Source organism: Hippoglossus hippoglossus, chromosome 16 (genome assembly GCF_009819705.1).
Source record: "Hippoglossus hippoglossus isolate fHipHip1 chromosome 16, fHipHip1.pri, whole genome shotgun sequence".
Lineage (NCBI taxonomy): Eukaryota > Metazoa > Chordata > Actinopteri > Pleuronectiformes > Pleuronectidae > Hippoglossus > Hippoglossus hippoglossus.
This window is the reverse complement of record NC_047166.1, coordinates 6,518,679-6,543,061: the sequence shown is the minus strand read 5'-3', so window position 1 is coordinate 6,543,061 and position 24,383 is coordinate 6,518,679. Positions and strand designations below refer to the sequence as shown.

Here is a 24,383-nt window from a genome sequence, read left to right as displayed (position 1 = left end):
AATAATGGCGATAATAAGCAGTCAATGAAAAGACAATACTTTCGTTATTAATATTGCACAATTTAATACTGCGATTACACAAAGATGTGAACAACGTCAGAGGCTGTGTGAACTTAGCCTGAGGTAAAATACTGTTGTCTACTCCCCTTAACAGCACATGTACACAGCTTCTGATTTGAAACGACCCCCTGTTACATAACGAACCACTGCTATTTCCACTGAACACACGGTGCGCTCACTGAACACCATTTATCACCATCATCTTCATCATCTTCATCCTGTGTGTGTGCTGCTGCTGCTGCTGCCACAAACACACACACACACACAGACACACACACACACACACACACACACAGCAACACACTGCAGGACGAGCGGGTTTGGATCTTAATGAAGACAAAAGACCATTTCTTGTATATATGTTTTATGTAAGTAATAAAATATTACTATAACATAAATATAAATGTGACTTTGCAGTCTACATTTAGCAATCAACATACAACCAATGTAGTAAACAAAAAGGAAAATAAGAACATACTGAAGTCCACTGCAACATAACCATTAACAGAGCTGAACAAAAAAGCTCCAAACACGTTTAAGAAATAAATATATATATATATAAATGGTCAGATTCATAAATGAAATCATATTAAAATATCTTCTTGGAATTAGTAAGTGTACAAAACTGCCCGGAAAGAAACAAAACAAAACAAAAACAATATCTCAGAACAAATACAAGTTTACATATTGGACATATTTACATATTGGAAATAATCCTGGCAACATTTTCTCTAAAATCTTCTTTTTTTTTTCATTATTATTATTTTTTTTTCTTGGAAAAAAAAAAAGTTTCCCCTCATCTTGTATTGAGTAGCACTGCTGTAGGCTTTTTGGACTGGTCCAACATTGAGAAATGACACACAACGCATGAGAGTTTTCAGATTTCCTTTCAGGACAGAAGAAAAAAATAAATATATCGAAAGTACGTCCCTTCATCGCTTTCCCTTTAGGAATTATTATTATTATTATTGTTGTTTTCTTATCTCCGAATCCAGCGTTTTATTATAATACAATGAGTATATGGGACAAAGGAAAAACGGTGTGGTAGTAACCAGATTTAAAACATATATTTAAAAAAATAAAGAAACCACAGAGGAACGTAAATCATGTACAGGCGTGATTTTCCGACGTGGGGGCACTGAAGTTACCTGAGTTATTATTACTTTTCATTTCGTATGTGACCAATCTCTGTTGAAATGTCTGGAAACAACAGGGCTGAGGAGGCAGTGAGCAGTGTGCGCTCTGTGGTGACAGCCAGGGACCTGTAAACATGCTGGGCTTTTATTGTGTTTAAGCTCCACACACTATTTTTATCAACTAACGCAGAGAAATTAAAAATTGCAATAATAATAATATTAACAAAAGAAGAATAAGTGCTCCATGCAAAGGAAACAATGACACAACCCTCAAAGAAAACAAGAAATGCCTGTTGCCCCTTTTTTTTAGCGTCTGGTGCTTGTTTTGCAAATTTCGACGTGATGAGCTGCAAAGCTTTAAATATTATTTTTTTAAGGCATGCAGTCAGAACTTAGACGTCCTGGTGCATTGGACATTTTCTCTGAAATACATTAAAAAGTATGAGTCTTTTCTCTTCTTTTTTTTTGTTCGGGTGCCACAATTCCTACCACTGCTCCTCCACCAGCTGAGTGAACAAATATTAAAGAAGCTGCTCTGACGAGTCACAGCGAAATCAAGACAGAAGTGACAGACAGTTCTGCAGAAAGAGGTTAAACAACATATCTCCAAAGCAACAACAACAACAACAACAAAAAATAAAAAAACATCACACTTCATAGAACAAAGAAAGTATACACCGATATTCAGAAATCTGGTTAATCAGTTTTGAGGCTGAAAAAGCAAAAACGTTGTTCATTCAGTGTTTTCAGCTCCAGTGTTGATGGTTGATTTTTTTCAGGAAACCACGTCGCTGTGGTGAGTTCATTTCACACAGATGGCCTCAGTTGACACATTTCATGGAACAGCCATTGGGAAATCGAATTTTACTCGTCACCTCCATATAATTTTGGTAAATAAAGATCTTTGTTTAAATGCGCACAGAATCAATAATAGCGAACATTTTTTTTTTCTCATTTTCTATTACCTCATGATTTTTTTTCCCCTTAACATTTCCCTCTTGTCATCTATTTGTCGGACATGACGATCTCCAAAATACTAAGGGCAACAAAAAATAAAAAATAAAATAAAAAACTCATCTGTTCAACTTTTTCCATGTCTCTTTTTCTCGCTGGAAAACCAAAAAAAAAAAGCCAAACTTAAATACTGTAAACTCCATAGTCCCCATTTTTTTTTGTTTCCTCTTTTCTATCCCCCCGCGGAGATGCTCGGATTGTTCATGAAAACAGTCACTGCACAGGACTCTGTAGTGTGCGGTGTAGAGGAGGGGTCTCTGCTTGGGAATATACGTCCTCCATATTCGGGTGAGGGACCCCCACTGGTGTCATTCTTTTCTCTTTTTGTCTTCTGTTGCAAAACCAAACGCGGACAACCTCTTTTTCCAACTGCAGAGTGCCGGCTAAACTGGTGATTTCATGAGCAGATGGCTTTGGGCATTTTAAGAAATGATTCTCCAGCGCCCCTTTCACCCCCACTTCAATGGAGGTCCTCTTCTTTCGTTTCCTGCCCTGCGCAGCAATCTTGTCCAAATTGGTGGGGCTGCCGGTGTTCGAGTCTGTCTCCTCCAGCCACTTGTTTAGCAGCGGCTTAAGTTTGCACATGTTCTTGAAGCTGAGCTGCAGCGCCTCAAACCTGCAGATAGTGGTCTGAGAAAAGACGTTTCCATACAGGGTGCCCAAGGCCAAGCCCACGTCCGCCTGCGTAAAGCCCAGTTTGATCCGCCGCTGCTTGAACTGCTTGGCGAACTGCTCCAGGTCGTCGGAGCTGGGCGCGTCCTCGTCCGAGTGGTCCTGGTGGTGGCTGAACGCCTGCTGGGGCGACTCCATCTGGTTGTCGTGGCTGCCCGAGTCGTCGATGAGCGGGTCCCGCATGCCATGGTGCAGGGCGCCGGGCTGGGGACTCAACATCGCGTTGAGGTTTGTGTATCCAGGCTGCGAGTAGACCAGGGACTGGTGGCCGTTGGATGCTGGGGACAGCGGGGACAAGTGGTGCGTCGTGGCGGGCGCCCACGAACCATGGTGGCTACTCTGCGTCTGCTGGTGCACCAGGTGAGATCTGTGGTGGAAGCCGGTGCTCAGGTCCTCCCGGGTCGCCTGCACGCTGGCTTTGTGCTCCTGCTGTCCGATGTGGGTGCCGGTGGACCAGTCGGTGTTGGAGGTGGGCAGCCACTGGTGGTGCGTCAGGCTCATCGGGTGTCCCGTGTTGGTCGCCGCGAGCCCCTGCAAGTACTCGTGGTGCATCATTTTCTGCACCTCTCTGTAGGTCGTCCCCTGGTGCATCCTGTCCGAATCCGGATGCATGAGCGGGTTGGACGGTAAGGAGTTATTCCTCGGAATATACTGAGCTGTTGTCGCCATGGCTCCGACTTCGAAAACTGACGAGCACTTCGGAGGTCTCCAGGCTTTAGAGCTAAAACGCAACAACCTGCTCTGGGAGGTCTTGGGGAAGAGCGAGGACACGCCTCCCCTCCGCTTGTATTGGCTCCTCTCCGATCCGAGCCCACTGGGGACACGCTCAATAGGCGCACGGTTTCAGAGCATGGCACAGCGCATTTTTCGCACAGGATGAATAGAGCTCCAATCTTACATATGCTACAGGAAGAAAAAAAAACACATGTTCTATTTATTAAATGTCCCTTTGAGTTTTTAAAAGCACTCCTCTCATTTCGCATACCTTGCCTTCCATTGATGACTCGTGCGCACTGATAACCTTTCTGCTTCCCCCCCCCCCTCCTCTCACAATTCTCTCCGAGGAAGGTGCTGCAGCAGCGGGGTTTCATTAGGTTTCCCTCAGTTTGCATCGGGTTGTTTTGCAAATAACCACGTGGGGGAGTACGGAGATCTTTCTGGAGGACCCCCCCCCCCCCCACCTTCACTTCCACGCACACACATGCACTTCTAAACACACGCCACACCCGTGCACCTTCTGTAATTGGTCACTGATGATTATAGCGCTCCTCATTTGAAATAGATTATAAGGCACGATGCTGCTGCTGCTGCGGCTCCGCAGAACTCCCACTCGTGGAGAGGCGTGCAAATAAGCTGCGTGAGCGTGCGTGAACGTGGCTGTAAATGCGTGTGACAAATCTGCGAAGCGTTTGCTCGATTTCAAAGCCTCCGTGTGTGTCATTTATTTGTATTGTCTCGGTAATTTTCAATGTTCTGTGATCTCATCATCACCACCCACTTAGTTATGATAGGCCAGGATCCTCTCTCTCTCTCTCTCTCTCTCTCTCTCTCTCTCTCTCTCACACACACACACACACACACACACACACACACACACACACACACACACACACACACACACACACACACACACACACACACACACACTCCTACAGTGAGTGTATAGGTGACAGGGGTGACAGATATTATACACAATTTATTCCCATCATTCACTCTTCTGAGCGCAATAATATAGACGTTATCGAGGTTTAGTGCCATATCTGATAATAATCATTTAGCCTATAATTTGTCATAAAACAATCTAATTTAATTCTCACGTCACACTTCGCGTCCTCACTGCCAAGCTGCTGCTGCTGCACGTTGCTGTGGATTTCTCCCACCTTGCAAATTTAGATTTCACCGATTAAAAACAGGCCAGATTCTTTTCTTTTATTATTTCTAAATATCATTTACCTCTGGAAGCATTTCACAGAGAGAGGGAGAGAGAGGGAGAGAGAGAGAGAGAGGGAGAGAGACCTAGTGTTTCTTCCTCCCAGGCTCCTGCCTCACTCTACCTCTCTCTCCCGGTTGATCTGATTATTTTTCCCTTCACGTTTTGTCCCAATAGCAAATTACCAATTCTATGAATTGCAAAGCAGCCTCAGAGACGCTGAGGGGTAGAGAGAGAGGGTGGCGGCGGCGGTGGTGGTGGTGGTGGTGGTGGGGGGCGAAGATTGAAAGGGATCTTTGCAAACACAATCACGTTCTTAAATGGAAATGCGGGGCTTTAAACAAATCTTACATCTCTCCCGTTCCATTCGCCTAAAACTCTGCAATCAGGCGCATGTTCCACTCCTTCTAAAACACCAGCTTTTTCAGGGGGGGAAGGCTTTTTTTTTTTGTTACTTCCCGCAGACGCAACAGTCCCATTTTAATCATTTACCTGAAAGCAACGACTTTTTAGTTGTGTCGTTTTTATCTTCAGACGCGTGTTTTGTTTGTTTTGTCATCATCATCTTCCCCTCGTGCGACTGTATCCTGTCTATTTACAGGACGAGGCACCAGCAGCCAGTGCTCGTTTTTAACCCGGGACAACTGGACTCTGAGGTAAGTTGTCTCCTTTCTGCGTGTGACCGCGTCCTTGCTTCACTCTGGTCTGCAGCTTTAGCAGTGTGTGAGGAGTGTGTGTGTGTGTGAGGTGTGTGTGTGTGTGTGTGTGTTGTCGGGGGGGTCACAGGTGCTCGTCATCATCTCGTGAAAGGCGTGGTTTTTAATCCACGCATCCTTTCTATATATATGTGGGATGAGTGGGGACGATCCGTGCGAGTTGTTGCCTTATTGCAATTTAATTTCTAACAAAGTCAGATTTTATGATGATATTTTTTTATTGCTATGTCCTTTTATTCATTTGCTGACACTTTTCTTAGGATTAAGTTTTGCATTTTTATAAAAATGTTCCCTTTAATTCTCGAGATAAATAATTAAATGACCAAAATTTTTTATGTGGGGTAACTTATCTCAGAGATAATTATAACATGCAAAAAAAAAAAGGGAAAGTTCACGACAATGCTTCTGAAACTCTGAAATCCCAGTCAGGACATTTCCTCCTGTCACTGTCTGCAAACCCCTGAGAGACCCTCAGTGGCTGCGTGTCACCGGAGCTCCACGCAACTCTCCCTTAATGAAGACGCGTAAAAGCCATTCACTCATCCTCGTCCCCCCCTCAGTCTATAAAAAGCGGTGGTTTCTGCGACACAGACCCAGTCTTGTGCCAGCGGAGGGAAAAGCTGCTGGAAAAAGAAAGATCCAGATGCTTTGGCCCTTCTTTCTTTTTTTTGCAAAGAATATGGCCTTGTGTGCGCTGAGGTGCATTTTTGCCAGGACGCACGACGTTTCCATGGTGCGCCCGATGAAAGAAATCACACAGAAGTTGTGTGTGGCGAGTGACTCTGCGCACAGAGGGGGGGGGGAGGCGACTGGAAATGAAGCCGTTATGATGGATTTATGAAACTACGAGGCGCACTGGGTATGAACCGCAGAGCTGAGTGTCGAGGAAGTTGGGTGACCCCTTTTTTTTTTAAACCAGAAATAAGTGTCTTCTTTGTGTCACCCTGGAAACACAGACGTCCGGTTTATACTCTTCACTTTCTCCTCAGCTTCTTTCCAGTGACGTGTCGACACGATGTGAACATGTACGAAAAACTTACTCTATGAGAACTACAATTTTATCCAGGACACAATTACGCATTTGCAGATCAGATGTGTTTTTCCTGTGCAACTGCAATTTATTGGTTTATTATTAGTATGAGGGGGTCTTTCCCTTTTTCAGTCAGTCACGTGTTTACTACTTAATATGCATCAGTAATATTGTCAGGACTCAGAACCGCCACCAGGACCCCACCGGCCCTTCACTTCACCAAGTGCCCCTCTGCCTCTCTCTTTCTGCCTGGATGTGGAAGTACTGAAAGTCCAGAGTGTAAAAATAATGCTGAAAAGATAAATTCTGCTATTAATCAGAATTGAATATAAATTAAGGCACTCTATTTAAAAATATCCCCTTTTTTGGGAGGTGGGGTATTAGTGCAGGTTATATATACTCTTCATTCCAGGCCTATAAATATGCAAACATTTAATTTTTGAAATAAAGTTTTAATAGGGTTTCGTTTTCTGAAGACGTATACCTGAAATAACACAGTCACACTCCTAAAACGGCCTCGGCCTCATATTAGATGTTAAATACAAGTCTTCCTCAATTCCAGTGGGAACATTTCGACCTGCCACAAGCTATGTTTAGATTTTAAAATTCATGTGATGTACCTCCCAACTACACTGAGTGGAATAATATTCAGCAGCTCACTCAATCAGATAATTGTATTTCGCTTCCACGTGTTTCTTTCTTTCTTTTTTTTTGGTCCTTTCTTTTTTTTTGACAGACATGCGTAATAGGCTCTAAATATGCAACAGTAAAAAAAGAAAAGAAAAACAGTGTGCACATCCATTTTGAAGACCAAACCGTCCCGTGCTTTTCAGGTAACTTTTTTTTTTTTCCTCTTTCCCTTTTTGGCTAATGAACTTGGGCTATTCTGCCAGCATCCCCAGGAGAATGCAAAGGGGGTGGTGGTGTGTGTGTGTGTTTGTGTGTGTGTGTGTATGTGAGGGGGGGGGGGGGTCTTGTGGTAAAAGGTGCGACTTTCTTCCTCTATCTCTCGGCTAATTAGGCGGGGTCTGAACACGCCAGAATGAATATTCATGAAAAGGCACCGGCGCGCAATTAGTAGTGGAGAGAGTTCCCAACTTCAATCCCCAAACAACGCAGCTCTTTGCAGGGGAACGTGGTGCCGGTCCCCGCTATGTAACTCTACAAGAGTCCCTACTTGTGCTCCAGCGCTCTTTCAACCCATAACTTCTACTGTCAATTCCTATCTCCTGCTCCCCCCCCCCCCCCCCCCTCCTCTCTCTCTCTCTCTCTCTCTCTCTCTCTCTCAAAGCAGCCACCAACGTAAGCCATTTGTCCACTCCATGTAAATCTCCATGTTGGGAATAACAGCGGATCCAATTAGATTCGTCAATAATGGCTCAAACAGACAGAGCAGATAATGTGTCAGTTTCAAACATTTCAACATCTATATTTTTGGATTCTCAACAACATCACGTGTGTCTTTCCAGGAGGGTGAAGATCTGACTCACAAACCTATGTGCGGAAACACAACCTTGCACATGCACCCATCGCCTAATGATGCACATCATGTTACAAACTCACAATTTCCTAAGCATCACACCTCACTATTCCAAATCCTCTGAATTGCCCATGGCTTCTGGTGCACACATCTGCTTCCTCCCTTAAATCCACCCCTCTACCAGGTCTGGCGTTCCGTGTGTCACGCCAGCGTGAGCCCTTCGCCCGTGTGGCTGGCTGCCTGTCCGTCCGCCCCTGCTGAGGACTCACAATCCTCCGCTTTGAATTCAAGGTGATTCTTATCCCCGACCCCCTCCTGGCCCTGCACGTTTGCCTCTTGCCTCCATAAAGACGTGTTTATGTATGTATGTATGTGCGGGGGGGGACACGGGGAGGTTTTTCAAGGGTTAGGGGGGGAGATAAGCAGAGGAATTTGAGGCCAGTGAATATGGATGGGGTCCCTGCTTTTAGAGAGCGCCGCTGATAGAGAGGTAAACAGCTCCTGGCCAGAAGAAGCAAGGGGGTAGGGGGTGGAGGAGGGGGGGTGATGCATGCACTGGCATACATTTGAGGCCTAACTCCATATCCCCCCCCACCCCCCGCTCTCTGTCATTCACTCACCATCTCCAGGAACTATCACTATTCCTCCTCCTTATTTTGTTGTTGCATTGTCAAGGTTTGTGCTTTTGGCTTTTGGACAATCTGGTGGATTTGGGTGATGAGGTTCTATTATCAATGCAACAGTGAGGGAGGGAGTTTGAAAACCGGATTTCAAACTCAGAAGTTTTTGGTTTTCTCGATGCTGATGCTGCATTTTTCTTTTTATAAAGGAAAATAAAATCAGCGCAAGCGTTGTTTGAATGTCAGTTATTACTGCTGGTAACGCTGGTCATTACTGTTACTATAATTGCCTCCCTCAATAAGCATCTCTTATCTTCTCCTGTTAAGATGAGGACAAGCACTGCGACATGATGATCTCACACTTATGGCCCTCTCTCTCTCTCTCTCTCTCTCTCTCTCTCTCTCTCTCTCTCTCTCTCTCTCTCTCTCTTTCCCCCTTCCCTCTGTTCCTGTCTTCTCTTATCCTGACAGATCCTGCGAGGCTGAGCGGCTTTGCCAACACGAAGGCCACGACCCCAGCGGGACACGGCAGGAGTGAGTCGACATGTCTCACACATACTGTGACAACGTGTAAGCGCGCAAACATCTCGCCTGATATGAAAAGTCTGGTGTTCGTACCTCCGCCATTCCAGCAGCTTCACCCTTGTATTTTATGCGCACTCCTCTACTGAAGTTGAGAATGAATATGACTTCACGTGTGTGTGTGACTGAGAAAAACAGGTTGAACGGCTGTAACTGTTGCAACTCCACTTTCAGTAGGTTTGGGGGTTTTATATGAAGTTTTCTAGAGCTAAAAAAATTCCAGTTTTTAATGCGAGTTGGCAGTTTGGACAATACGATACTGCGCTAATGGTTTTTCGGGCATTTTTTCTGGACTGACAGGATAGTGGATGGGGAGAGAGAATGGGGGATAACACGCAGTCAGGTCAGAAGCAAACCTGCGGACTCTCGTCTCTGTATGCGATGAATGGCGCCCGAGTAACCAGGTGAGCTAGCACTCACCCCTTTTAAGCCTTGAGCAGATTATCATCAGTCAAATCAAAATGAATTTCAGTTTTCCTTTTAAAAGCAGCTTATTTTGGGCGGGTTTTAATGCTGTAATTGACAAAAACGAGAGGACAACAAGGGGACAGGGATTGGGAATGGGATGTCAGATTTAAAAGGGACCTCTGAGCCCAAGTGTTGCAGATTTGTGTTTCATTTTAACACTCCTGCAGGATTAAAGTGTGAATGAAGTAACCTTTATTCAGTGAAGCATGTCGTTTTTTTTTGCATTTGGCTAATTCAGAGTAGTTGTTTTGTTCCACAGGTGAAGCCTCTGAGGGCCTGACTCCTCTTTAGGGCAGGTGCTTAGTTTTATCACACTTCATCGCTCTCTTGGCCGCGACACAACACAGCTTCTCTCCCTCGCTCGCTCTCTCACACGCACGCACACATACACACACATGCCACACACACACACACACTCCAGAGAACTTCCACACTAAGGCCCCACCGCAAAGTTATTAATGAGCTGTTTAATTTTAATTAGATAGTAATTCATGTTAATGCCTGCTTAATGGAGCCAAATAATTCCCCTCGGTCACTCGGGGTCTTTATGCTTCGTTTACCAGTCCCTGCAGTTATTCTCTGCCTTTTGTTTTTATATTACATTTCCAAGTCGCGTTTTTTTCCCAAGCAGTGACTGAATGATGAAACAGTATAAAAAACAGGAAACATATGGGGCGAGTGAAGCATGCAAGTGTTTGTGTGTTAAAGGGTGTGTATCAGTGAGAGTGGGAGCCTGTATCCATATGTTTGTGTCTATGTTCCCTGCGTGAGTTTATGTTTCATTATTGTTTCAGTGCTTGTTTAATCAACTGTGTTTTAGTCCATGAGTTTCTATTTGTGTGTGTGTGAGAAGTCGAACTACGTGGCCACAGCGAACACACAACATTGACCCCTCCACTCCACCACACACACACACACAAACACACAAACACACAAACACACAAACACACACACTCCTAATGCACAGGCGACTACAGTAAATGCTTTAAGTCAGACCAAAGAAAAGGTCAAACTCCGTATTGAACACTAAGCAGGGTTAAACCCTCAGGTTGAGGTACAGGTGCAGAGACATATGTAAGAGAGGTTGTGACCTTTATGTACAGGCCGGGCTCCTCGTCACGCGTGCACCCACAGAGCTGGGGCTCACCTAGAGGAGGCACTTGCGCGACTGTGTGTGTGTGCGCGTGTGTTCGTGTTTGTGTCTGGTGGAGTGGAGGGGTCAATGCTGTTGAGTCTGTCTCAGTTCTGTCTGGGTGCCTGGGCTCTAACGGAGCACTAAGCTGAGTGGTTGAATTAAGTTAGTGGCTACAGACAGGCTTTTAATTGCTGATTGACCAGTCTGAGTGCTTCCTGGGCTGGGGTCATTGCGGAGAGCAGGCGGGGAGGTCCCCAGGCCCCAGCGGCAATTTCAGCCACACACAACCCAAGCGCCACGGAGGGGCAGAGAGAGACGAAGAGTACAGGGTGGAGGAAAGGTAGTTAGGACACGTGCGAGGGGGGAAGGATAAGAGCCGAGAGACTTTTGAAAAAGTTTGTTGTGCTGTATTTTCCTTCTTTACATGAGGGTTGATCTCAGGATTTACAGGCGGCGTGAGATTCCAGCAAACAGGAACACATATGGGTGACAGCGTTCCAGTGGCGCTGAGCGGAGCGAGATTTGAGGTCCACAGATTAGCAAATTCAATGTTTACTCCTCCGCAAAATCTCAGCTCCTTCATCTGTTTGACAATTATAAATTTACTTTGTACCCGTTCCATCCACTTCTTTGCCCCTTCACTTTCGCCCTCCTTTATCCTCTCCCCTATCCCCCCCCCCCCCCCCCCCCCCTGCCCTTCAGGCCTCTTTCCTCTTATTCTGCACGGGGGCCACAAAAGCCCATTCTGCTGTTTTAGCGGGGTCGCTCCTCTCTCCTCCTCCTCCTCTCCTCCTCCCCGCTCACAGCAGGTGCCCGTCCTCGGCTAACATTTGTTATCTCTAATCCTGCAGGTTCGGCGCACAAAAAGAGCGTAGTAAACTCTCTCTCAGGCCTAATCCCACCACTCCTTTTTTTTGATGGCGCTCGCCCTCCTCTCCTCTTTTCTCCCCTCACTATCTCTCTTTTAGGCTGCTGGGGGGACACTCCTCTCCTCTGATTGCCACATAGCTTTTTATCACCGCTGCCTTCAATTTGGGGGGCAGCTGTCGGTGGTGGGGGTGTCCCTTTTTTGTCCCCCCTCACATTTCTTAATACCTCCGATTCCAACTCTCTTTCCCCCCTTTCTCTCTCCCTCTGTCTCCTTTTCTTGCCCTCTCCTCCCTCGCTCTCTGTATCATTTACAGTCATTTTCTGGCAATTAAAATGGAACACTGCTGCAGGATTTTCGCCCGCAGTGCAACACTACAGTGCTGATGAATAATTCTTCACCCTGCAAACTGGAAAGCTAGCCTTTCTTTCATGTCGGCCCTTTGTTGATTTACCATTAAAACTTACCGCACCGTGCTATGAGTGGAGGGCCCGGCTCTGCGGGAACTGGCAAAAAGCAAAAATGAGGATGAAGCAGATATGTGTACATATGCTTTAGGGTCATTTTTTTTGCAGCCTATGAGGAAGTCTGTGAGTTATATATATATGAGTCGTATATATTTGTGTTTATGGTTCAGATTTATGGTGCCTAAGCCTCTTTATTTATGTCCACTGTCTCGTTCTGTACCACTTAGGTTTTATGCTAATTTTTCTTATCAACGGTTTTCATTATGGGGCTTAGCTGTATTGTGTGAGTGATTAGACGGTCATTCATCTCTGTTTCTCTCTCTCACACACACTGACACACACACGTATACACCCTCTCTCACTCTCTCTCCATCACACACACGGCGAGCGGTGACTGATGTGTGGCTGGAGTGTGTGAGGGGCTCGGGCTGCAGGGGCGGGGCGGGGCGGTGTTGGCAGTATGTTAAATGATGTGGGACTCCAGGCCGAACCAGCCCTTGGCAACGTCCTGGAGTGGTGTGCTCCCTGCTTAAAGGATTTCAGTTTGAAGAACTTTATTTTACTTGAAGGAAAAAAGTTTTCATTTGCCACAATAATAAATAAAACCAGTGAAATATATAGACTGGATACTTTGAAATACAATGTACAAGATAGAGCAGGAAATGACCAATCACTTAAATTGAAATTTTGTGTACCTACAGTATATTGTTTACTTAATGGACCCAGTAAATGCAGTAAACGAGTCACATTTAAAGTATTCAAACTTTTTTCAAACTAAGATACTCAGTCTTTATCTACAGCTTCTTTCAATGACCTCTTGCACTTTTGCAAATATTAACATACAAGAGTATTCATCAAACTTAAATGTAACTATTTCTGAATGATCCGTCAGGCGAATAGTTAAAGTGCATTCACCTTGAGCAGCAGGTTCCCGGGTCATTTCCACGAATCTCATCCTGTTTCCTGTTACTCCTTCTGTGTCTCTATAAAGAAAAAAGCCAGAAAATATATTTTTTAAATGAACTATTTTAGCAAGAAGTAGTTTTGAAACCACAGGGGAAGTCTCAAGGGTTCATATAGAGTCCTAACAGTGTCACTGTCTTAATCCAACCCCAAGTTTCCCACATCAGCAAAAGAGTTGTTTTGTCTGTCAAACAATCAAAAACCCAAAGATATTTAGTTTAGAATCAAAGAAGATGATGGCATCTAGAAAATATGGAATCAGAGTTTTGGCATAAAAAAAGAAACAAAAATTTATTTAATATAAAAAAGGAGTTGTAAATCAATTCTTTGATTTTTAAATTTGATTATCGAAGCTGTAATTATGCATGTTCAAAACATAAGGTTGTTATGAATGTAAATTCTTGCTCTGTGCTCACAACAACCACAGATAAACAAGAGACTGTTTCTCTAAATTAAATAATGAGAAACTCATCAACTTTCAGATCCCATAACTCCAGTATTTATAATCTAAAAGACTTCTTTCTATTGATCGGTCCACCTGTGATTACAATCTGCAACCTGAGACCGAGGATTTAGTGGACGAACTCTTTCCAGCAATAGCAGCAGGTTAAATTCATTTTCTACAATAGACAAGAGCAGCTGGAGAGAAGTTTTCTACACTTCAGGAAACTGTAATGAAGTCTAAGACAGAAACAGGAAGTTTGAGGAGCTTAAGGCCTGAGAGGAAGAATCTTCCCGCCATGTCATCTGGCTCAGTAGTTATCTCCCAGTCACTTATATGGGCTTCAGCATATTGAATAGCAAATATGAACTCACACTCACTTGGATACACTGACAGGCACACACATGAGCAAGCAAACACACACACACACACACACACACACACACACACACACACACACACACACACACACACACACACACACACACACAGACACACACGAGGGCACACACACGTATACACACAGTAAGTAAACAAACAAACACTATTTTTCACACTGTCACACTCACATGGACACAGTCACGCACTGAAGAGATAATGGTGGCCAGAGGCGGTCTCAGTGCTCCCTCTCCCCCTCTCCCCCTCTCTCAGCATGTCTCTGAGGCAGAAAGCGTGCTCCGCTCCTCACTGTCTGTTAGATTTGATCACCATCACCCAGCTGCAATGGACAGTGCACAGCTCCGCTCAGCTGACGGCTCACTGGTACACACACAAACACACAAACACACACACACGCACATACACACACACAGTGCCAGAGCATATTACATGCAGTGTCTGACACCTCTAAATAAGTGTTTACTGTGTGTTTGTGTGTGTGTGAGTGTTTTAGTGTGTATATGTACTTGCTTCTGCATTTCCCAGTATGGCTGCCAGCCTGTGTGTGTGTGTGTGTGTGTGTGTGTGTGTGTGTGTGTGTGTGTGTGTGTGTGTGTGTGTGTGTGTGTGTGTGTGTGTGTGTGTGTGTGTGTGTGTGTGTGTGCGCGTGTGTCAAGCAACAACAGCCCTATGAAATGAAATGTATCCAAAATGATCATCACCCGTCCCCAGCATGTAATTCCTTGAAGTATAACTGAGCATTTGAATTGAAAATCCTCGTCATATGTACTTTAAGAGCAAATGAAGTATAATTTCACTGTGTAATGATGAAGCAAAAATAATCTAAATAAAATAAATGTGAATTATATCTGTCTGATGTGGAGTTTTTTTTCAGATGTCTGCCGTTACACCTCTTGAAATATGGAGATGTGCTGGTGAACGTTAAAGGTTAAACACATAAATTCATCATTCATCTGCATATTTTGCTCTTTGTAGCTGTCGTTTTTCTCCCCTCATACACACATAAGCTCAAAGTGGGTCTTATAAAGCCGTGACAGCCAAGAGGCAGCAAACTGTGTACGTGTGTGTGTGGGTGTGTGTTCCTGCATGCACACACGTGCATACATGTATATCTGTCTGTCTGCAAAGAGGGTTTTAAAAAGGGAAAAAAGAGGGGGTACAGTAAATCCTCAATCTGAGCACGCCCATCTCAGAGACCCGAGGGTGCCACGCTATGATTGACAGGCCTCCTTTCACTGGCGCTGTCGGACGGGGGACGGATTAGGGCTGTCTCGCCCTAAAGGGCCATAGTGGCCCCACGTCTCCCAGCTGCTTCACCAGGCACCCCTCTCCACGACCAAGGAGGGGCCCCTGTGAGTGTGTGTGCATCTGTGTATTAGTGGGATGTGGTGCGCATGGCATGGGTGCGCTTGACCTTCTGTCTTGAATCTCTGATCTGTTAGAATAGCAGGATGTCACCATTTAGTCAAAAGATCTTTTTTCTTTTGTTGCAGCCAAATATCTAAAATGTTTGAGCATTAAAATTTAAGAAAATGTACAACTTAACTTTTATTTCCTTTCAGTTTCAACTTACTGATCACATACATTTATTTTTGCTCTTAAACATGAGACACAAACATTCACTCTCATGGCAATCCTCTTTTTAAAAGCCTTTTTTAAGAGAAATAATTTGATCATATAGATTCTAGACTTCCCGTAAAGACTTTTTATTATTTCATTGAAATGGTTGAAAAGAGAATAGGCCACACTTACTAAACATATTGTCACATTAGAATCAAATATATGGATGGTTACACTTCTGCTTGAAAATGTTTTTGGACTCATCTTTTCATCCTTTTCAATAATTAGTTTTATAGAACAGACAGAGCTGTACAGTGCAAAATATACACTGCACGTGCTACAAACTGTCAAATTTACCACTATAGAAATCATGTGATACAGTTTTTGTGATTGTTTTGAGAGATGGTAACAGATCTTTACTCGTGCTACAACTTTGTGGCCTGTGCTACAAAACCATCGACCTCTGCAGCACCAGTGCTTTGTGCAAAAAGAGGTTCAGCTCTGACAGATCATTGTGTTGTGACATGAACGTGTGAGGAGAAAGGTTAATGCTCCATTGCTATAAAAGCCACGTGTGTTGCTGTAGTCGTTCTCTGTTCTGCCTCCACTCTGCTGTAGCCCTGAGATCCCGACTGAGTGTAACAGCCGTAACTCTCAGGTCTGTAACGTCATCATCGCTGTGATTGATGGCACCAGTTAAACTGGTTTAGTTCCCTCCTTAACAGAAGGGAAACGTTTTCACTAGTGAACTGACGCTGCTGCTTGTTCTCTGTGTTTTTGTTTTAAATCTGAGAACAATGATTTGATGGTAATACCGGCATATTTTTACTCGGGCAATGGTAAATGGACTGTGCTTATACACTGGTTTAGAGAGCTCTACAATATGTGTCACATTCACACACACTGATGATGGAGCGTCTTGCTCAAGGAAACTTCAACACGTTCTGAACGAACCAGTCCTAGAATAATATGATTGTAATATTGTGTTGTCTATGTGTGTCGTGTGTGTGTGTGTGTGTGTGTGTGTGTGTGTGTGTGTGCGTGTGTGTGTGTGTGTGTGAGAGAGAGAGAGAGAAAGAGACAGACAGACAGATGATAGATAGATAGATAGATAGATAGATAGATAGATAGATAGATAGATAGATAGATAGATAGATAGATAGACAGATAGACAGATAGATAGATAGATAGATAGAGAGATAGATAGATAGAGAGATAGATAGAGAGAGCACTAGATGCAGATACAAAGCAGTAATATGACCTTTCCAACCCTTCTGCTGCTTCCCTGGGGTTTCCCATCCGTTTCCAGTGGGGAGTGCCCATCATGGGGGTTTCTTCTGGGTTAGGAGACCCCTCGTGTGGATGCTGGGTGAGCTGGCACTGCGGCAGCACTGGCGCAGAGCTTTGCCAGGGGAGGGAATGCCAGAGGCCTGCCACACTCCCGCTGAGAACCTCCCAGGCAATTAGACTGCTGCGGTCGTGCACTGTAAAGGAGAAGGAAGAGGGAACACAACCAGCGATTAGTATTATTAAAACAGTTAATGTTGACACTGTGTTGACTACAGCCAATCGACTGAACGCAAACACACATATTGTTTCTGGTTAAAGTGAGCACACTGTTAACATGCACCCCCAGCTATCCTTGTAAGCATTTGGTTCTCAAACTGTGCACAACATGATAAGTCCGTGGAAGAGGGGCCTTGATTTGATATGTGCAAAGGGTGAAGAAAGTTGCCCTTCTTCCATGGATGTCCCTGTCACCGCAGTGGAAAAAGGACTGGATCACTCTCACTGTTTCTCTTCCTTTCTCTCTTCTCCATCTCTCTGTCTGATGAAAGAGGAGCTATGATCACTTCGACAACAAAGGGCCCGGCCGCCTGTGTTTGGATGAGGCTCTTCTTTCTTCTCTCCTTCCTCCTCCTCCTCTATCTATCTCTTCTAACCCCCTCTGATCTCACTTACTCTCTCTTTCCTCTGCGCTGTCCCCCCCCAACCAGCCCCCTTTCCCCTTACCCTCCCTTCCTGCTCTATCTCTCGCTGCCTGATGCCACTCACTGGCATTGCTCCTCCATTCTTCGTTAGGGCCTTGGCGATACAATCAGGGAACGGAATTAAAAATCAGAAAGTGTCCTTGTCGAAGAGACACCCCGGATGGCGCACTTTGATGTCTCCTCGGAAATTTGAAATTCATATGTTGTCACACTTGATTTTATTCCCTCTCTCTCACTCACTCTTTCTCCTTCTGCTTTCTCCTTTTTTTTCTCTTCTCCTCCTCCTAACCCTCCGTCAAGTGCCATCATGTACTATTCAGTTAGAAAGAGGAAAAAACGAGGGGAACAGAGAGGAACATAAAACGCATTGTACAAGTGTTTTTAAAAGCCCCTTCTTGTCTTTTATTTTTCATGTTTTTTACGAGAAGAAGGCGGGAAGATATAATGAATCATTTAATTTCTTTTTGATTGTAGGTACTGGGGTGCGTGGGCCTAGAGGTAGATGACAGGGAGTAAGGGACCACAGGACGGGGTGGAAATGTGGCGGTGAGCCACTTTGATGCCATTTCAGAGCAGGGAGCCAAGTCAAAGCTATTTGACAGAGTGAGGAAAGTGTGGCTGCCACACACTCCATAACACACACGTGAACACACACACACACGCACACACACGCACACACGCACACGCACACGCACACGCACACACGCACACACACACACACACACACAAACACACACACACACACACACACACACACACACGCACACACTCAGGCACATAAACTCTCTGGCAGAAACCCCAGCCTCGTCCCTAGTGAAAACAAATAAATGCACAAGTCGCACGAGTTTCTTTTGGACCATGCACGATTACCTCAAACCTTCAAAATGAAAGACATGAGTTTGGACATAATCCTGTTAGAATTTCAATGGGGGAAACATCAAAACCTGTTAATTTTCCACCGAATACTGTGAGTCACCGTTGAGTGCATGTGAACACATTGTTGAGATCTGAAGGAATTCCTCTTGTGAGACGGTGGAAGAATAATTAGTCTTGAGTCGATGACATTAATAAACAGTAGCTGTCCAAAAGAAATCTTAAGAGCTGGATTTGGAAATGACACATTGCTGGACGCATTTCTCTTTCTTGTCTTCAAGAAAATGAGGGGGCACATCGCTGGGTCCTTGATGGCCCCTCCCAAGACAGATACAAATGGGCATGAAGGTGGGGTGCGAGGGCTGGGGATAGGGTACGGGTTGGGGGGGAAGGTGGATGAGCAGGATGGAGATGGAGACGGGGATGGTGAGTCCCACCGGTCCACTATACCCCAGATTCATCATTAATCACTCCTGCTGAGCCCCTCAGACCCTCCCATCCCTCCTCACCGCCCCTGTCTTCCACCTATAAGACCCACTCCCCAAGGTGATGGCAACCCATCCCTCCTGCCCCCACCACCGTCAACACCACCCACAACTCTTGCCCCTCCTCAAAACAGCAATTTCTGTTATCTAGCAGCTCGGGAAAGTCACCCTTCTTTGTCTTTACATCTCTTTTCTCTCTGCTTGTATCTCTCTTCCCCCTCTCTCACTCTCCATCTCTCCACCCCCCCCCCCCCCCCCCCCCCCCCCCCCCCCCCACTACTTTTTCCTCACTCCTTCTCGTTTTCTCCCTCTCTCTCTCTCTCTCTCTCTCTGAGACAAATGGGTTTTAATAAAAGGTGACAGAGCGATGAAATTAAAGGAGGGCATCCCATGGCCAGCTATAGCTCCAGCCTGAGCGTGGCACTGACATATTTAAAACGGGGCCTTAATTCAGTAGCCTGCCTGTGTCTTACATCACCGGAGCCCCTCAGCGTTATCAGAATCATTATTACTGCCTGACACTGTATTGTTGTTGTAAAAAAAATAAAATCCTAGTTACAACTGGCACCGGAGGAGACACGCATTTAGCAACCCCTTTGTCCTTGTGCCAACAGTGACCCCTATAAAACAGTTTATTCCATTGACCCTATTAGCAGATATTAGGCCCCATCTCCCATGTTGCCTCATTACTGCCCGGGATCATAAAGAAAGGGGGTTGGGACAGAGGAGGCGGTCCGGAGACAGAATGCGAGAGCGCGTCTTTTCCGAGGGAACCCTTCCATAAGGAGTAACTGACGTGGAGGACTTACCCACGCCTCGGGAGCTCTCGCTCGACATTAGAAAGCATTGTTTTGTTGGATTACAGGGTGAGGAGGGGAATCTAATCCCCTAATTTTTAATCTCTCCTGATTCCAGAGGGATGCAGAGGAGACTGGGGGGCTTCCCTGACACAGCTTGGGTAGGTGGGTGACGGAGAGGGTGGGGGGGTCAGGGGAGGGGTGAAGTGAGAAAAGGGTAGGTTTCTTAACAAAGGGCATATTATATTATTGGTGGGGGCATAACTAGCTTTGAGGAACTGTGAAGACAACGTGAGACATCTTCAAACCCAACAAACCCGAAAAAAAAAGTTCCCAAACTCAAAATATCAACAGTAAAATCAAGAGTGAAAAAGACAGCAGCCTTTTGCTGTGTACCAGCAGTAATTCCAATCCTATTTGTAGGCTGTGCACTACACAACATTTGGAATCGTTCTGTGACAGTGATAACAGATCCCTCTCCCAAAACATTTCTGCTTTGTCATTTCATACCCTCACCACCATGTGTCTGGGTGTGTGGATAATTTCTCAGACAGCTTACGGTGACAGGCTTTCGGGACGGAGGGATAAGTTGTCTGGGAGCTCATCCCCATAATCTGTGAAGGATATACAGGGTCTCCCCAGGCGTACTGCAGGGACTATTCACCTGCAGCATTAGCTAAATAAGATTAGGAGCTGGACTGGAAGCCAAACCTTCACTGTGGGTGGAAATATATGAGTATATACAAAAATCACATATGGGATTTTTTTTAAGGTGAAAACACGGTTGAAACCCTTTGCAATGGGAATTTCTAAATCCAGTTGAGGCATAAAACGCACGAGGGGAAAGAAGGGACATCAAACCTCCAACTGGGTTCAACTGAAGGCCTCTTTCAAATGTAAAGTTTACCACGGAGCTGGCGGGAGATGGAGCGGGACGGATGGAAACAGGGATGGAAAAAAAGGGAGAGTGGTCACGGCAGACACAGGGAGTTGGAAATCATTGCGTCCATTGACAAAGTAACCTTGGGCGGCTTCCAGCACGACTGCGAGAGTGAGTGAGCGACAGGGTCCTGGAGCCGGGCCAAGCCGGGCCTTTTGTGCCAGCAGCCGCCACATTCCAATCAGCCACGGATATTTATACTCGGGGCCTAATTGAAAGGTTGGCTTGTGAACCATCTGCACGCACCCACACTCCTACTCCCCCTCCAACACACACCCACACACAGAGACACACTTCTCAGTGCTTTACCACCACAGACACAGTCGGCTTTGACCCACAGAGGAGGAAGGCCAGACACGCTGCATCTGTGATGGTTAACATCCCCAGAGACCAAAACATGCAAAGGGGGGGGGGGGGGCTTATGGCAAAACCATATCTGCCAAAGGTTAAATTCTGAATTTGTTTTTATTTCTTGACATCAATTTCATCTAATGATGGATGATCATTAGGAGAAATAGATATGATGGTAAAGGAATGTGGCAATTGCCCTGAGCCATTGGCCTACTTAGAAACACAGAAAAAAACACTTAGTATGTCTAAATGCAGCTTTAAAGAACTATGGAGTTAATAGAGTAAAGCTGTCTGGTGGTTCTAATGATATTTATCGTAAACAACTAGAATGGAACTCAGTAGAGCACAAATCTTCGCCAAGGGCCCTTAAATTTAATCAAGCTGCACTAAATGGCACACACACAAATCACTTCCCTAAATGTCCTTGATTCTTTCATCAACTTCCGTGAATTAGAAATCTGTGAAAAAGCCCTTACTCATAGAGTTAAAGAAAGTTGTAAAAGAAAAGGTAAATGTATATATCCCATATCCGCCCCCTGATCCAGATCTGCACCAAAATGTTATGACTTCTTCCCTGACCCAAACCGCATCCCACCACCAAGTTTTGTGGAAATACGTCAAGCAGCTTTTGCGTAATCTTGCTTACGAATGAACAAACCCACCCCCAAACGAACCGTGGAGGTTATAACCACAACATTACACCTATATGTCCTCAGTATAGGATCAAGTTGTTCATAACAACAACGCACTGCAGATACTGGCATGGGAACTTGACTCTTTATCAGGTGGTAATTTCTACAGAGTGAGCCAACAAACCTGTAGTCAGTAATACTGTGCAGCTGAGGGAGCCTGGCAGTTGATAAAAGGATCTCAGCACCAGTGTGAGATAAATGACTGGATGATTGATTACCGCCTAAAGCAGAAAAATGAGCGCAAGCACAAAACCAGTCAGTAACGTTTGTGTAATGAACATTTTTTCTCACAGTAGCCTGCCGCCTCTTTATCACACAGCGGTGACTGGCTGTTTCGGGTCACTGCGGTATTTCAGGTGGGTTCTAAGAGGAAAAGAAAAAAGCTTCATACCGTGACTGCATATCTTCTTATATACTCTCCGTCATAAATCCTGATCATGATTTTAAAAGACAATCCCTTCTACAACTGACTAAGGAATAACGTCTGACCCTTGCTCTACGTGGGCTCTTCAGGCAGAGATAAGGATTTAATGCTCTCTACATTGTATTATATCACTTTTAATCAGAATTTATGTTGAAAATCTTGGAGTAATATGACAATATGGAAGGTAGAGGCGTTGCTCAATACTGTGCGGTGACGACCGAAGGCCTCTACTGATTATAAATCCAGATAAATCCAGCATTCATTTGTCATCCTGATAACCCGGAAAATAATATTTATTTTGAAACATTGCCATCATTCACCTAAGCCCAACTCATAACTTTAAATCCTCAACTACAAGATTAACCAACTAACTAACCACATGTCAGACAGCGAGCCAAAAACCAGGACTCCGGGGAGCCACGGAACAGTGCAACACAAATATCTGACTTCTGTTTCCCAATCCCTGAAATGCATCACGGGCTCATGGGATCGAGTAACTAAACCCACTGATTAATGCACAATTAGTGTTGTGTTGTGTCAGTTAACAGGACGGGCTGATGGAGTCTGCAGCAATGGTGAGGAGTGTGTTAAAGCTCTCGGCGGGCATCCAGCTGGCCCCTCGCTCAACTCTGGGACGTGTTAGGCTTCCTCTGCCAGCTGGCACCGGAACAGACCGCCATGTTCATTCATGACAGGCATCTCCAAAAAACTTGTGAAAAACCTGGTGATTCTTGAATGCTCCTTTCACAAAAATGCTTTCAAAAGGGGGAAGAAATAGGGGAAGAAAAAAAAGGAAAGGAAGGACATCGTTTCATGTGTTCTAAGCCAAGGACATTCGGGGCAACTCAGAAAAGTTTATTCAACGTGCTGCCCAAACAATTATTTATGTGTGTTGTGTATGACGCCTGTCACATTTACATTGCCTCCAAAAGAGAGAAACGCTTCCCTACATGTCCCTGTCATGTGCTGTATGCTGATTTGCTGAAGTGCTAAAGTTGGGAGTGTGTCAACGTTTAAAATGGAAAAATGCCAAAATTAAGCATATTTTAAAATGCATTGACAACAAACCACTTTTTGAGTGTAATGTTGATTCATGATGTCGCCCAACAGAACATGTGATGAAGGAAAAAACACACCCTATATAAAATTTTTGAAATGAACAGATTTGTTTTTTTCAGATTAACTGATTTGTACTCACTTTCTTGAAAGTATTGGTAAAAAACAAAGCATTGTCTAAAAAGATCTAAAAGTTCAGGAGCAAAATGTGATTCAAAAGTACAAGTTGAAAAAGAATGGTTTCTTTAGAGTGTTGGTACTGAATTCATCATTAAAAGGCTGCTTCTTTAAAGCCTGACACCTCATCCTATTTCATCAGTTTTTATATGTTTTCTATGGAAAATACCTGCAAAGTGACCAAAGCTATCAGATAAATGTAGTGGATTAAAAAGTACAACGTCTCCTTCTGAAATGTGGAGCAGCAGATGTGAAAAAGCCTCATAAATTTGAATTATTCAAGCAAAGAACCACACTAGAATAAACACTCTTAGTTCCAGGCCAAGCACGCAGTCAACATTAGGACATGGTGTGCGCTATGTAAGAGTATTTGTATATGATATGGAATTAGGACAGAGAGAGGCAGCGTGTGGACAGAGCAGGCAGCTCGTTCCAGGGTAGTGAATCACTGAATTTAGGCTTTTCACCAGCAAACAGAAGCATTGGCATGCTGCTGGGGAATGGTCGACAGCCTGCCAAATGCAAAATCATCCTCTGTTCTCCCTTGGCTTGCGCCTGTGATAAATCAAAACGCCGAACAACAATTAGCACTCTGTTGACACTCTATTCACATCCAACAGTTGATATAGGAAGTGGGCCAAATGATGTAGAACACAACTTATTGTCTTGCCAAGTGCATCTGCTATTATCGGCAGTGAAAATCCGTCCACTTGTTATACGAGCCTGTGAAAAACAGGTCTGCAGAATCCACTTAGCTCCGCTATAAAGTGTGTTGTACAGCAGATTACTGGCATTGCAAATTCACACTACATACAAAGTGGGGAAGGGGAAAGCGCAGGGGACAATTAATCCCCAACTGATTATATCACTCCCAGAATATGAACTCGCTGCATATGCCTTACAGGTCAAACATACAGCAGCGTGTCCCCCTTCTTTACATTCAATAGGAAATCATTTGCTCAAAGCGATCAAATATACTTCAATAACAACGGAGATAAACAACACTCATCCGGTCTAATCTCTCTGCGGACCACCCAGCTCAATCAATTAATTAC

General features: G+C 44.6%; 2 protein-coding genes across 2 annotated transcripts in view; both read right to left on the bottom strand.

The window, feature by feature from the left end:
- The window catches only part of LOC117777400 (hemicentin-1-like), a 1,765,934-nt gene that overhangs the window by 424,702 nt on the left and 1,316,849 nt on the right, over window positions 1-24,383 (bottom strand). The window lies entirely within an intron of this gene.
- On the bottom strand, window positions 1,966-3,857 carry pou3f1 (POU class 3 homeobox 1). The gene has a single exon (XM_034612220.1). It carries the CDS (start codon window positions 3,549-3,551, stop codon window positions 2,424-2,426), a length of 1,128 nt encoding a protein of 375 aa, XP_034468111.1. The 5' UTR covers window positions 3,552-3,857; the 3' UTR covers window positions 1,966-2,423.